Below are 14,363 nucleotides of genomic sequence, written 5' to 3' on the forward strand. Positions count from 1 at the left end.
AAGGAGAAATCATTGTCTCACCAGAGAGACCTAAGCTTCTAGCCCAGGACAGGCTGCCCCAGCCAGATGGAACAGGAGAGTAGGGAAGGAATGTGGATGTTAGCTGTAAGAACATAAGAAACTCAGAGCTGGGAAGATCCCACATGCTGCGGAGCAGCTAAGCCCGTGCACCACAACTACTGAGCCCGCGCTCTAGAGCCCATGAGCCACAACTACTGAGCCTGCGTGCCACAACTACTGAAGCCTTCGTGCCTAGAGCCCGTGCTCCACAACAAGAGAAGCCACCACCATGAGAAGCCCGCACACCGCAATGAAGAGTAGCCCCTGCCTGCCACAACTAGAGAAACCCCATGTGGAGCAATGAAGACCCAACGCAGCCAAAAATAAATAAATAAAAATAAACTAATTAATTAAAAAAACAAAAAAAAGAAACCCAGAGCTATTGGGAGAACCATTGGTCCTCCTGTGCTCTGCAGGATTCTTACGTTAAGGTTAGATGCACAAGTTACTTCTTCTGTTTTCAGATTGTGTCAGTGATCAAATACCACCTTCCTTTTGGAATGCAACCAAAAACTTGTATAGATCTTTTTGTTTTTAATTGTAGTGGTGTAGTGTGAACAGCACAGATTATAGAACCAGATGCACAGATTTTAGAATCAGACCTGGATTCAAGTCCATTTACTACCCATGTGACTGTTGACAAAAATAGTAAATAGTCAGTAATAAGAATAGGAAAGGGTTTTATTTGAGCCAAACTGAGGATTAGCCTGGAAGCCCGCTTCCCAGATTACTCTGAGAAACCGCTCCAGAGAAGCAGGGTTTTCAGTACAATTTTATATCTTGTCAGAACAAAGAACATTAAACATTTCTTCAGGGGTTACATTTCTTCAGGGTTTCAAAAAAAAAAGAACAGACCAGCATGTACACAGTGAGTCAGTATGGCCTTGGCACCTGGGAAGGTAGCCTTATCATCAGAGGAGTACCAGCATTGGCATTCTAGGAAGAGGGGCATTTAATCTTTATTTTTAACATGGACATTCTTTATTTCTGGTCAATGTGCCCTTTTCTTTCATTAAAGCAGATGTACAATGTATGTTTGATAGGCCACAAACAGGCTATTTTAGTAAGCATAAAATTCAAATTAACTCACGTATAAGTCAGAGGGAGTTCCCTGTATCTCAATATGTGAAAATTTCTTGTATTATGACTTACTGCAAGTTTCTTAACTTTTTTGAGCCTTTGGTTTTCTGAGACTACTTCCCCATCTGTAAAATGAAGATAGTAATGCTACAAATCTCATAGGTTTGTTGTGAAAACTAAATGAGCTAGGCACTTAGAAGGATTAACACACTTTAGCATATAATAAGTGCTCAAAGTTGTCAATCATCATCTTAACATTATTATAATTGACTAGTATGTTTATTTTAAAGATGAGGATTCATAAAAGTTGTATAAATTGCCCAGTGACTTAATGTGGATTCAAACCCAGTTCTTCCTGATTTCAAAATCCATCTTTGCATTGATTTTATGGTGCCTCATAAGAAAAGCAAAACAAACAAAACAAAAACTGGACCAGTCCCTCAAACACTAGAATCGTGTAATCCCCACCACTATTGTTAATTAAAATAAAAATGAAAGGCTCATGGTTGTTAAAGATGTGATTTCAGAATAAACATCAACAGTGATACATTTTATGGTAGGCTGACAAAAGTAGATAGCAAGTATGGTTTTCATTAGCTTTCTTTGTTAAAATCCTCTTTTGTGCAGATCTACTGCTTTGAGGATTTTCCAGATCACAGCATGTCTGTTTCCCAGGTGAGCAGACCTTATGGTTCAACACAGTGGTAGCCATTAGTGTCAGAAGCCCAGATGCACAAGGTGGAGTGTGCAGCTCAGGCAGTTTCTCTGCTCTCATGGGTGGGAGTCAGATGGTGTTTGAGAAGGTATATGTGAGGCATGAGCTTGAACTTGTATCTTATTTGAGCATCCAGTTAGTCAAAGATTAGTCAAAAGATCAGACTTATGCTGCACTGTTAGCAAGGAAATAGTGAGCTTCCCTCCAATTCATAGTTTATTCAAGCAGTAATTGGAGATTCACTGCTTAAATCCCCCTCCCAAAAGATATTCATTCACAAGTTTTGTACCAAGTTGGCCAGATTTGTGGTTTTCATAATGGAGGATTCTCTAAAATACCTATATTCTCTCTGTATGTGGTGCACTTGAGTGTGTGTGTGTATATGTGTATGTGAGATGTCTAGGCTCAGAATAGAGAATATCTGCAATAATCAGTAGTATTGCAAGTATTAAAATAATGCAAATATTAAGTGGTTTAGAAATGCACATCTCAAATTCCTATAGTTTTAATAAGCCTCCATGGACTCATTAAAGTTTTTGGAATTGTACAAAAAAGCAATCCCCTTTGTTAATGAAAGTATTAGGGTTTCAAAGCTTGCATGAGGATGTATTTTAGCTCTTGGCCTTTGAATACTTGTTATACGCTTGTGTGTGTGTGTGTGTGTGTGTGATTTCTATTTTTGATGAAACAGAGACTGCTTATATACCTTAATGTTTTCCAACTGAAACATTTTATATATTAAAGCTTTGTACTCTGTTAGTGGAATATACGATCTCCTCCCAGCTGCAGAAAGGAAAGCAGTAAGTAAAGGCAGGTGTGGTTTTCTTCTGTGTTTTCTGAAGCTTATCCTCTTACTGGAACAAGCAAAGGAGGAAATGAAGGTGTTTTGCTTTGCTTTTCCTAGAGCAGCAGCTTTGGGAAAGACAGTACATTTGACGTCATATTATTAATAATCAATTACTAATATTTTTTGAGCTTTTACCATGTGCTGGTTCCTCTTTTGAGGGTTCTGCATATATTAGCTAATTAACTTCACAATATTCCTTTGACATAGGTAGTAGTATTATCCCCAAGTTACAGATGAAAAAACTAAAGCATGGTAAGGTTAAGAAACTTCCCAAAGCTACATGAAATGGTAAAGCTGGGGTTCAAATCCAGGCCGTTGGCTGTATGGCCTGTGCTCTTAAGCACTATGCCAGTGGTTTCAGTGAAAGAGGTAACAATCATCATCATCATTCATCATAATTACACTTAAATGTGTGTTTACTATATAAGCACTGTGCCAGTTGATTTTAATCTTCACAAACATCTTGAGGTGGAAACTGCTGTAGACCCCATTTTACAGCATGGAAACTAAGACTCTGGGAGGTTAACCGGCCCAGGGCTACACAGCTGTGAGAGGTAAGACTTGAGTTTGAATTAAATCTGACTGCAAAGCTAGCAAATAAAGACAGGGAGAAGGAAACACAGACTAATCCCTGCCCATTTCTAGATAACATGGCTTCTCATTAGCTGGAGCTTATCAGTACCTCCATTCCAGGGGCAAAAAAGAGGAAATTACATGCATTTCAGGCTTCAGATACAGTGGAGGTCGGTTTGTAACAGAGGTTCTATATGGCACACTTCACTTAGGGAGCGGGGGGGAGTCAGTTATTAAACTATAGGTTGAGTAAACTAATTAATTCATGAAGAAAAATTTTTAAAGAAACTAAATTATTAGTGAGTTTGCCCTCAGAGCTCCCTACAGGACCTTTAATGAGAAGTAATTGAAGAGGATTAGACACCATTATACTTAAAGTGCCCTATGACATAATATTGACTATAACCATGAAGAGGGTTTTTACATAATGCTACTCCATCATGTGAAGAAGGATCAAAGGTCCAAGATGTCCAGTATGGAGAAGAGGTTTGAGTGGAGCTTGTTGCCTGTCTTTATACTTTGGGAGAACATTCTCTGGAAGAGAAACTTGACTGGGAAGTTCCAGGGAGACACATTTTATCTTAGTTGTAGGAAGAACTTCCTCTCAACTGGAGCTGTCCACCCGTGGAATGGGATGCCTTAGAAACACACCCACTCCCTGCCACTGCATGCAGAGGGGGGGATAGCACTCAAGGAGCCGGGGAGAAGTGGAGTAGACAACTATTCTAATTTTGAGACCTTTTAATTTTATACAGCATAAATGTTTAAGCTACTTAACTGAGTGAGTCATGGGTTTTAATAGATTTTAATGTATGTTAGAATCTATTATCTATAAAAGATACCAAAAGGGGAAACATAAATGTAGAAAAAAATTAATCTATTTGGAAAACATATTTGAAACTAAATTAAGAACTGTTCTGTATCAATGGAATCTATAAAGAGATTTAATACCTTAGAAAATATTGTTGAAGGATCTAAAATTTCTAAAAATTTTATTTGAGTGCGGTTAAAGCGAAGAGAGAGGAAAAGCATGTTTTTTTGATAAAAATGATAAATTGCCAGTGCTCACAACACAAGTGTTTTTCTGAAAAAAGTGATGAATTATCAGACACAACAAATAGGGTGATGATATTGAAATTACAAAATATTAAGGCAAATGAAGTTATCTTGCAAAAGCTTACCCTTGGACTGGTTTCTGCTATTTCACTGGGATGCTTGAGTATCGTCCTTCTGAACTACGTACACTACATTCACTGTGAGAGCCTCGAAATATCTGTTCATTTAACGTCAGATACCTATGAATTTCCGTGTTTTAACAACATTGTGAAAAATTACATTGGAGCATATTTTAAAAACACATTTTAGGCGGCAAATTTGGAACACTGAACCACCCGTATACTGTGTCATTTCCTTTCTGTTTTCTTAGGTTTCCATGGATCAGCCTCTTGTATATCTAAGAAATATAAGGGAAGACAGTGTGCAAAGTGGAGCAACGCTATGTAGAGGATGCCATGATTTTTTTAAAGAGAGGGAATGTGGTTTTCAAAAGGAAGGCAGGCAGCCTGTCAGTACTGTGGCTCGTCGTCAGCATTGAGACAGCTCAAATCTTATCATAATTCTTAAATTTAGCATCATTAAGACAGGAAGTAAAACACAAAGATGATCAGTGGGAAGTGGGCTTACATAGCATAGGAGAAAATTAGTTCAAAGGCAGGCTTCAGAGAGCAGAGATTTGATGCACTGGGCTTGCTATTTTGGGAGATACTGAAAGCTGATGTGGTCATGTCAGGCTTTTAAGTCTGTTGGAATTTATTGTGTAGCTTTGTAAACATCCACATTCATAAAATTGGTAAACAAGCATTTTGGATTTATGAGAGGCAGACGTCTGGGGCTGGGCTTGCTCCCCTCTGCTCTTTCCTCATTAGACTCCTCTCTAAAAGCCAGGAAGACATCATTCCATGTGAAAATATCATTTCTTGAAGCAGGGTGGGATCCTGAAAACTGCTTCAGATGTTGTGATAGCAAACAGTTGTGGCCCAAACTATTCCAACAATGGAAGAAAAACCTCCTCTCATGCACTGTCATTCTTCTTTGATCTTTACTTCTTTTGTGTAGTCTCCAATTCTCCAGAGGTTTTGTGCTCGCTCTTCTAATTGCCATTAGAGAGGGCTGTGAATCCTCCTACTTCTCCATTCCGCAGAGTTCCAAACTATTCTCTTTGATCAAAGTTATTTAGTAAAAATTAAGGGGGCTAGGAGGATCAAAGGCTGTGTGTTTTCAGAATGATGCTGTCCTTTTTTTTTTTTTTTTTTTTTTTTGCGGTACGCGGGCCTCTCACTGTTGTGGCCTCTCCCGTTGCAGAGCACAGGCTCTGGACGCGCAGGCTCAGCGGCCATGGCTCACGGGCCCAGCCGCTCCATGGCATGTGGGATCTTCCCGGACCGGGACACAAACCCGTGTCCCCCGCATCGGCAGGCGGACTCTCAACCACTGCTCCACCAGGGAAGCCCCGATGCTGTCCTTTTTGTGGGGTCCCTTAACAGTGAGGAACAGTTGGAGCAGGGGAAAGTCAACTGCAGTGTTTCAGCATTTTAACCAACCACTTAATAGCATTTAATAGCTTAGGGAGGTTGGTGCCTGGTAGCCTAACCAAAGGCAACATCTTGCAATCTGATGAATACCACTCTGCAGTATAGCATGAGGAAATCCATACTGCTGTCTTAGTTTCCCACTTTTCTCTTTACCCCATTTATTAATCTCATGGTAACTCATAAGGAGCTGTCAGGTTTAATCTGCCTTGCTTGACTTCATTACCTGGTACTAAAAGTGTATACACTTGTGCATGCTTAAGGGAATCATCAGCAGGTTCCCACCTCAGCATCAGTGCTTGCTACCTGGAAGATAAATCATGGTATAAGAGACTCAGTGTACGCCAGGCACTGTTCTGAGTGCTTTACTGATCTCTTAGCTGACTTAGTCTTCACAGCCTTAGGTGTGTGGTTCATTTTTATCTCCATTTTACAGATGAGGACTCTAAGGTGCAGAGTAGGCCGGTAAATTACCCAAGGCCAGGGTCAGAATTAGAGTTTGAACCATGCAGCCTGATTCTAGAATTCATGATATTTACTATATCAACGTCAAACCAAAGAAATAATTTGAAACAAATGCTGAGCATTTTTTCTTCATGGTCTTTTAGCTCAACTCTTATGTAGGGTTAAATCACCAGAAAACTGAAGCAGTAGCTTAAATGCTGTGGCTGCCATAACTATGAAAGAAATAGGAAAGAAGATAAGCTTGTCTTTATAGTCTTGTAGACTGGTTTCAGTCTAAATCCCAGTTTTATTAGTTATGACATTACTAATTCTTAATTACTCATTACGAATTTCTCAAGACCTCAGTTGCTCAATCTGTGAAATGTGGATATGACAGTAGCATGTACTACATAGAGTTATTGTTGATGTGAACTTACGTAATGCATTTAGAGTGCCTAGCACAATGCTTGACACAGACATGTTAGCTGTTACTGTTTTAAGCTGCCTTTAATCTCTGCTGGAAATAGAATGGTGGCAGATAGTGAACCAACTGTGTGTGAGTGGGGTCTATAAAGTGATATTGGTTAATAGAAGGAAATCAGATGCATGAATTTTATTACACAAGGCAAGTCAATAGTCTGGATTCTACCCATGGACTAGATTTTCTATAAAAAAAATTCTTAGTGTCCTAGATCTGTAACACAGGACCGTTGTGAGGGAAATACAGTTGTAATGTGGTGTGTCAGGTATATTACACTCCAGGGAGGATCCATGTTGCTCCAAATTCTGAATTACAGCAGCGTCTCCGTGTATCACATCTGCTCTCACATCTCCCGTTTCTGCTTCAGAATGCATAATAGTCATGGAGCTGGGATTTACCATTCTCTTCTAGTTAATTAAAAATTGAAAATCAGTACAGTCATAGGGAGGGACATAAAGAGGAAGAATAAGCTGGAAATGCTCTAAGGATGTGAAGGTTCTCCTGGGCAGCCGTCAGTCAGCTGCACTCACTGACGTCCGATTCCTCGGGATGGGGGCGTTTACGTGGGGCTGGTGACTTCCTCTTCCCACCCACCTCACTGCCTTCAACTGGGAGAGTTCCCCTTTATGCTTTCTCACCACAGGAGCCCTAAAGACTGTTCACACCACCGCAGCAACTCTCTCTTAAAGCTACCCGTAGGAAATGGTGGGGGTGGGTATCCCCAATTCAGGAAACTCCATCTTTTATAGAAAGCATTCCATGTGGCACCTTAAGGGTTAAACTTTTGTTGCAGATAGAGTATCAGGTGGCTTTTCAGGATGGGATAACCCCCAATTTAGAAACTGCCATTTCTAAAAGGTAAGCCAAAGATACATTAGTTTACACTGCTTTCTATGAAAGGAATAACTCACCGCTCCCACTGTGTGTGTTAGTTTGCTTCTCTCTCTGCCGTCTGCCTCCTCTAATCTATATAATGTATATATCAGGGTGAGGACTGTCAGTCACAGTTAATAAAAAACCCAGAACATGACAGAGATCTCTTTTATTGTAGATCCATTTTACAATAGCTCTCAATTTATTGTGTCACATAAATCAAAAGTATTTATCTTATCATTCGGAGGCATTCCCTTCTCCTTCTGTGTCCTAGCCCCTCCCCCCTGTGCCTAATTCCAGTCCCTCAGAGATGCTTTGTACCAGAAAGTGCAAGTTCCCCGTTCTCGCTTTATTGATGTTTCCTTTTGCTCTCCTCCTGGCTCCCCCCCAAACCAAGTGAGCAGAACAAATGGCCAGGGTTCTCCCCCAATGCCTGACCTGCGTTTACTGGGAGGAGAGCAGGAGAGGGAGCGCACATTCTGAGCAGGCTGCTCTGACTCTGACCGCTGGCTGTTCCGTGCAGGCTGTCCCTCTCCTTCAAAACCGTGCATCCCCTCCCCGAAGCAGCAGGCAGTGTGCCTCCATTCAGCCACGTTTGGTATGCATGAGCACGGCTGCAGGGAGAGGGGAGGTGGCTTTCTTAAGAAGGTTCAGTGGCTCAGGCAGCGCCACTTGACTAGTCTCCCAAGTTGCAGGAAGCCTTTGCCCTGATGGAATTCTCAGGTGTGGAGATGACCATGGGATGCCAGGGCTGTGGGGGACCGTTTATTTTCTAGGCACTGCTCAGGTTTGCGGCTTCTGGTTTTCCCGGTGGAATTTGGACGGGGTCATGAATCAAACTGATGCTCCTCGACCCCTAAACTGGACCATCCGGAAGCTGTGCCACGCAGCCTTTCTCCCATCTGTCAGACTTCTTAAGGTACTGTAACTTGCTGCTTTGAATGGCTCTCATTGTGCTTTGCAGGTCTAAATACCCAACTTTGCACTTGGGCTGGGACACACCTTTTGGGGAGTATAGATGCCTTGTAGTACTGGCTCTGCTGCCCATGGCTGGAGAGAGGTTCTAAACGCCCCTCACCCCATGGTGTCAGGGAGGGAGGATGGTCTGAGCCACATTTGAGAATGAGATTGTGGTGGTAGAGAATGGGCTGCCTGAGTGCTCCCCACCCCAAATCCCTAAAATAGAGATAATTAACTTCTTTGGGAGGGTGGGAACAGTGGTGGGAGTGAAATCTCTTACTCCTGTGTGTTTGGCTCCTGGATTCTTTTCCCTCCCTGGGGAAGCCTTTCGACCCAGTTTTCCTTTAAATGGAACCTGGGAGAACAAAGGATTCTCCTTATTAGTTTAAAAGCCCTGTGTCCTTAGGTGGTCTCTCAGATAAAGACAAAGAACAAGCCTCATCAGATTGTGACTTTTTTGGTGACTTTTTGTTTTTTTAAAGGCATGATAATTTTAGTCTCTTAAGTGAAGTCGGTAGTGGAAAATTATTGTTAGATATATACCGAGTGTGTGCCTCTAGCTTTCTCTCTAGCTGAGTTACACAAAAGAATGGTAATATACCTGAGCTAGGATGCTACCTGGTGTCTGCAGCACTCCTCTTTCTAGAAGCAAATACATTAAAGATACTGAGAAATTCCCCACAACTTCATAATAATTCATCTTCATCATCTGCCTTGTAGGGAAGGAAATACAAGTAAAATTTGAAAGGTGCAGAAAACAAGTATTATTTTCCCTCAGAAAAGAGAATGTGGTAATACTTATTTGGGAAAAGTGCATATCTCTGGATGTTCCTCCCACATCCATGTGGAGTTAAAAAGGCAAGGTGAAGTTCTTAATTCTCTTTTCCATATTAATATGATACTGTGATATAATGACCACTGGACCTTGAGTCCAGTGTCACAATAGAGGATTAATAAGTTAACCCTGAATAAATTACACTTGGAACATTTTTTTTTCTGAGGCTGTGTTCTAGTTGGGTCAAATTTGATGTGGAATATTAGTTCTGTACAGCTAAGTGGCTTCTTACAATGGAGTATTACCTTGTCTGAGTTTCCTTTATTCTGTTCAGCACAAACTGAGATTAACTTTCTCAAAGGCTACCCTCACGTACTGTTCAAACACCTATCATATTGTTGTTATGATGGTGGTTTGCTTCCTTTCTAAAAGAGTATTTTGGAGGAAAAGCAGGTTTGAGAGTGGGAGAGAAGTTTCCTTGCATATAAGGGCTTTTGCTGTATTGGAACAACATGCGTGATAGGGCATGAAAAAGAATGAGGCCAGGGAACCAACAAACAAATGTAAATTTTTTTCCAGAATTACTCCTGAATCTAGGGTCTGGGGCGAAGAGTGTCTTGTCAAACCTAACTATGACTGAGAAAATTGACTTTAGCAATTCCATGTGCAATAAGAAGCATTTTTCAGTTAAATCATTCATTGGCTTTACCCCAAAGTAATGCTTTTTAACTTACATAATGATTTTTTAAACAGGTGTGTGTATACCACCTTCAATATATTATTCATTAATACTCTCATTTTTTTAATGGAAATGTTATTTATCATTTGCTAGTCACAGAACCAGCAGAGAAGTATCTCTTTGAGGTATATTACTTATTTTTAGAAGAGCTGTCATCTTTTTTAGCTGAGAGTACCATCCATGCTATATACCAGCAGACATTGTCAGTACTACACCAATACCATGGTTGGCATACAGCTCGGTCTTACCATGGTTTATTAACATGGTGCTTTATAACAATTCATTCTAATAAAGTGCATTCATGAGTATCCTTCCAATTCTCTCAATATCTGCAAGATAGGATTTGTTTTACCTGAGAACTTTCTTTCCAAATGACATCTGTATTTTTTGAAAGATTATACCTATCCTAGGAGACTTCAGATATTGAGCACATTTCAAACTAGAAAAAAAAAGTGCTACCAAATTCTTTCAGCAATATTTGGAAAGAAATAAAAGCTGCTTTTGTATATGAGTTACTGTATTATCAACATTCTGGATATGAATGCCATGTAATTTTTTCCCCTCTGGATTGTTGCTGTCATTGTCTTTGCTTTCCTAGTCCCTGTGTATTCTTGCTCTGCTTTTACATTTTGAGTAGAAGGGAAGTTTCTGAGTAATCATTTGCAACTGTTGCCCAGTGTTCTTCCTGGTTTAGTCTATAAATTAAATATTTAATAACCGCAATCCTACTGTTCTTTCCGTACTTTCTGCTGGTTCTCTGCCTCTCCTCCTCCTCTCTCAGTCTCTTATTCTCTCCCCCACACTACCCCAACCATGGTAGTATAGTGGATGGATTCTCTGGAGTCTGTTGAAATTGGAAGTGAATAAACCCAGTTCTCCTATTCAATAGGTAATGTTTGTTCCTCTTTCAAGCTTTTTCTGGTGTGATATGCCCTTTCCAATGCCCTGACTTGTCAGTAAATGCAGTTTAGGACATGATGGCATGATTAGATTTAACTAAACTCAGGTCGCTCACCGTTTCTGACAGACTGGGCTCAAGACAATTTCCCTCCCTATCCTTTCCTTGAAAATGTGTGTTTCTTTGCTAACTTACTTCAGTACCATGCTAATGTTTAGAAATGGCTTCATAATCCTGTTTCCTGTATTTCCCATTTCCTAATGAAAACGGGATACTAAAGAATTAGAAGGGAAAGGCCAGCATCTGAAGCATGAATTAAACCCAATGAGTGGTGGAATATACTTATTATTCCTTCTGAAAACATCTCATTTGTTGTTTTGTCCGTCTCAGAGAAAATTTTGAACATGCCAACCAACTCACATTTTGAATTTGGGATTGCATTCAGAAATATCATTTGAAAATGAATTTTTGAACAGGCACATGACCATGATAGCCAAAAGTCAGAGGCTGTTTTCAAACGGATACATTTCAAATGGGACCCTTTCCAAAATGTTTCTCTTCAGTTGTCATTTGCTTCATTCTTATGTGTTTCAAGATTTCATCTTATTATTAATCTCCAAAAGTCTAATTTATTTCAGTGATAGAATGTTCTTAGCATATTTTATATTCATTGTAAGGTCTGTCTCTGATGTTTTATTTGGGAGATTTTATTTTGGTTACTTCTGTTGAATTTGAATATCAACTTTAGAGCAGAGAGCTTTCTTTGTATTGACGTCTTGGTAGACTTAGTAAAGGGGCTTCTGAAAAGTGGATTGCTTTGGGGAAAAGGAAACTCTGCACTTGTAACAGACTTTGGATACACATGTTTAAGCCAGTTTCTTAATGAAGACCAAATGGTCTGTATCATTTTATGATTTTCAAAGAAAGAGTATGACTTTGCCACTTTGAGTAATGTCAGAAAGAGATTAAATAAATTATACTTTGGACGGTTAGGCCTAAACACTGGGTCCTAATTCCTTCATGTTCCTAATCACCTGTGTGACCTTGGGAAATTACTTAACCTCTCTGTAACTTGGTGTCCTTCTCTTTAAAATGAAGAGTTTAGGTCTTGACTTAGATTCAGTGCTTCCCTGTGGTGAAGGCTGCCATGCTCTGTGGGCATGGAAGAACATAGTCTATTGAGGCTAAAAGTAATTAATCTGTATTGAACATTAAACTGGAAGAACTAGAACAGTCAGCAGAGTTTAGATCATGTCTGCTAAGCCAAGGCAGTTGACAATGATCCTGAAAATGAGGGAGGGCCATTAAAGGGGTCTTAGCAGAGAAGCGATTGCTAGATTCAGCTATTAAATAGATTGCTTTGGCTGTAGTGTCTAGAGTGGATGGGAGATGGTAGGATTGGAAGCTGAGAGATTAAATTAGAGGCCTGACGAGTTCATGAGGACCAGGGCTAAGGCAAAAGTAATGAAGGTAAAATAAATAGGGACTTGTTAAATTGATCAGTTGTGGTGGAAGAAAGAATCTAGGATACCTTCAGATATCCTACTTTGCTGTCTCATGGTCCCAGTGGTGGTGTTTCCAGTGTCTGAGAATAAAGGTCCTGAGAAGGAAAGACAGAACTTCTTGATTGGTGGTTCTTTGGTGAGCTAGAAAGGGTATGCCAGTTACTAATTCTAGTGGGACTAAGACAAAAGTAAGGAATGTAACTTCATGTCATCGATGAGTAAGAGCCCCATTGGATGCCTGATAGCAGAACTCTTTGATTAAATAATATATAATCAGAAATATCACTTCTAGTTTTCTTAGATTGTTTTTTTTTTGCTCTTATAAAACAATGCATAGTAAATTCCCAATTTTTTGAAATCCAGTCAGAAAGCTCAGAGTTTCATTTCATTTTTTTCCCTCCTTTCCCTCTTTTATGTTATTATGCAAAAGAGGGATAAATGAAGGTGAACTGGGTATGACACAAGAGAAATAATTGAAAGAGCAGTGATCAAGTTAGGCTACCAGATCACAAATTCTGCCCAAGTACCAATGTTTTCTACTCCTGTAATTTCGTGTCATGGTAACCAATATCCATTGTATTGTCCCTGAAGCATAGCAAGATCCTGATGACAAAATAAGTTGGGTCTGTCTTCTACAGTTGATGCCAGGCATTCCAGAAACTGACTTCCCTTTGCTATTCTCAAGCTCTTAGAAAACAATTATGTTGAGATTCATTTCAATTTGTGTGTTAAATTTATTACTTTTAATGTCTTCTTTTCACATCTAAAATTCTGAATCTTTACATGGCAGGTAGAATAATATTAATACACCAGAGCTTTTCCTTAGCCAGGACAAGGCACTCCTAAACCACATGCTGGTGAGTAGCCATTAAGTTCCCACAGGAAGAGAGGAAACATACACCTATTATATCTAGATATGTTTATGAATGGTGGTAAGTGAGGTCAGGGAACTTGTTATGGACCAGTTCCACTAAGCACCTTAAAGATGGGAAGCTTGAAGAATAAATTGCTTTTAGGAAAATGCAGTGTGTGGTTAGGCAAATTTTAAGGACTACTAATAAAGAAACTTCTGTCTTTCCATCTCAGTATGCCAGCCTCAGATTCCCTTTAAGAAAATAAGAAAAAGAAAAGAAAATGTGCCCAAACTAAAACCCAGGAGAGACAAAATCTGTCTGGTGTGTTTCAAGTGGTGGCTTCAACTCAGACTGCTGAACAGTGACCATGTGATTTGCCTTTTTGTGAAATGTTCCTCGGGCAGCCTGAAGGAAATTCCTGAGGCAACAAGAAACCTGTCTCTCTGGAGAGCTTTGTCTTCTGATGCCCACTATTGTGGAGTAAAGAATGAAAGTGTGTGGTCACTGCAGAATGAGGAAGGGCATAGCTGGGATGTCCAAGCTCAGGACCATCTGGTTCTGGGATGACTTGTGGAGTCACAGTAAAGTGGGACAAGGTCTGTGTCAAGGAAAAGGGTTCTGCCTTCCCTGTAGATGACTTCCTACAGGGGGCAGGTGGGGAGGCGGGCGGGGGAACACTGCCTCTCCAGCAGTGGCTTTACATTCCTCCCCCTCTCTTAGTCTGTTGGTATAATCTCAACTGGCTCCAAGCTCATCTGCGGACAACTAGATCATATCCTTTCTCCATTTCCATTAGCTAACATGAAAAAGAGTTTTAAAGACTGTGGCTCACAAAATGTATTCAGTAAATGTTTATTGAAAAATAAATGAGTGAAGGAACGTGTGAATGATACATGATATGCTAAGAATGCTTAGGAATCACTTGGGGAGCTTGTGAGCAAAGCAGATATTCATGTCCACCCCTTGTGGGT

General features: G+C 40.2%; 1 protein-coding gene across 21 annotated transcripts in view; it reads left to right on the forward strand.

Annotated features, from left to right (window-relative positions):
* The window catches only part of TRPM3 (transient receptor potential cation channel subfamily M member 3), a gene marked incomplete at its 5' end in the record, with an annotated part of 803,286 nt that overhangs the window by 281,298 nt on the left and 507,625 nt on the right, over positions 1-14,363 (forward strand). For 15 of the 21 annotated variants that reach the window (XM_082843108.1, XM_082843111.1, XM_082843104.1 and 12 more), the window contains one exon: positions 8,404-8,580. The exons of the other annotated variants lie outside the window; for them this stretch is intronic. In XM_082843108.1, coding sequence (XP_082699234.1) covers positions 8,404-8,580 — 177 coding nt within the window. Of the gene's footprint in view, positions 1-8,403; positions 8,581-14,363 lie in introns of those variants that run through there. 21 annotated transcript variants of the gene reach the window in all.

Source organism: Leucopleurus acutus (assembly GCF_964270905.1).
Source record: "Leucopleurus acutus genome assembly, chromosome: 7".
Lineage (NCBI taxonomy): Eukaryota > Metazoa > Chordata > Mammalia > Artiodactyla > Delphinidae > Leucopleurus > Leucopleurus acutus.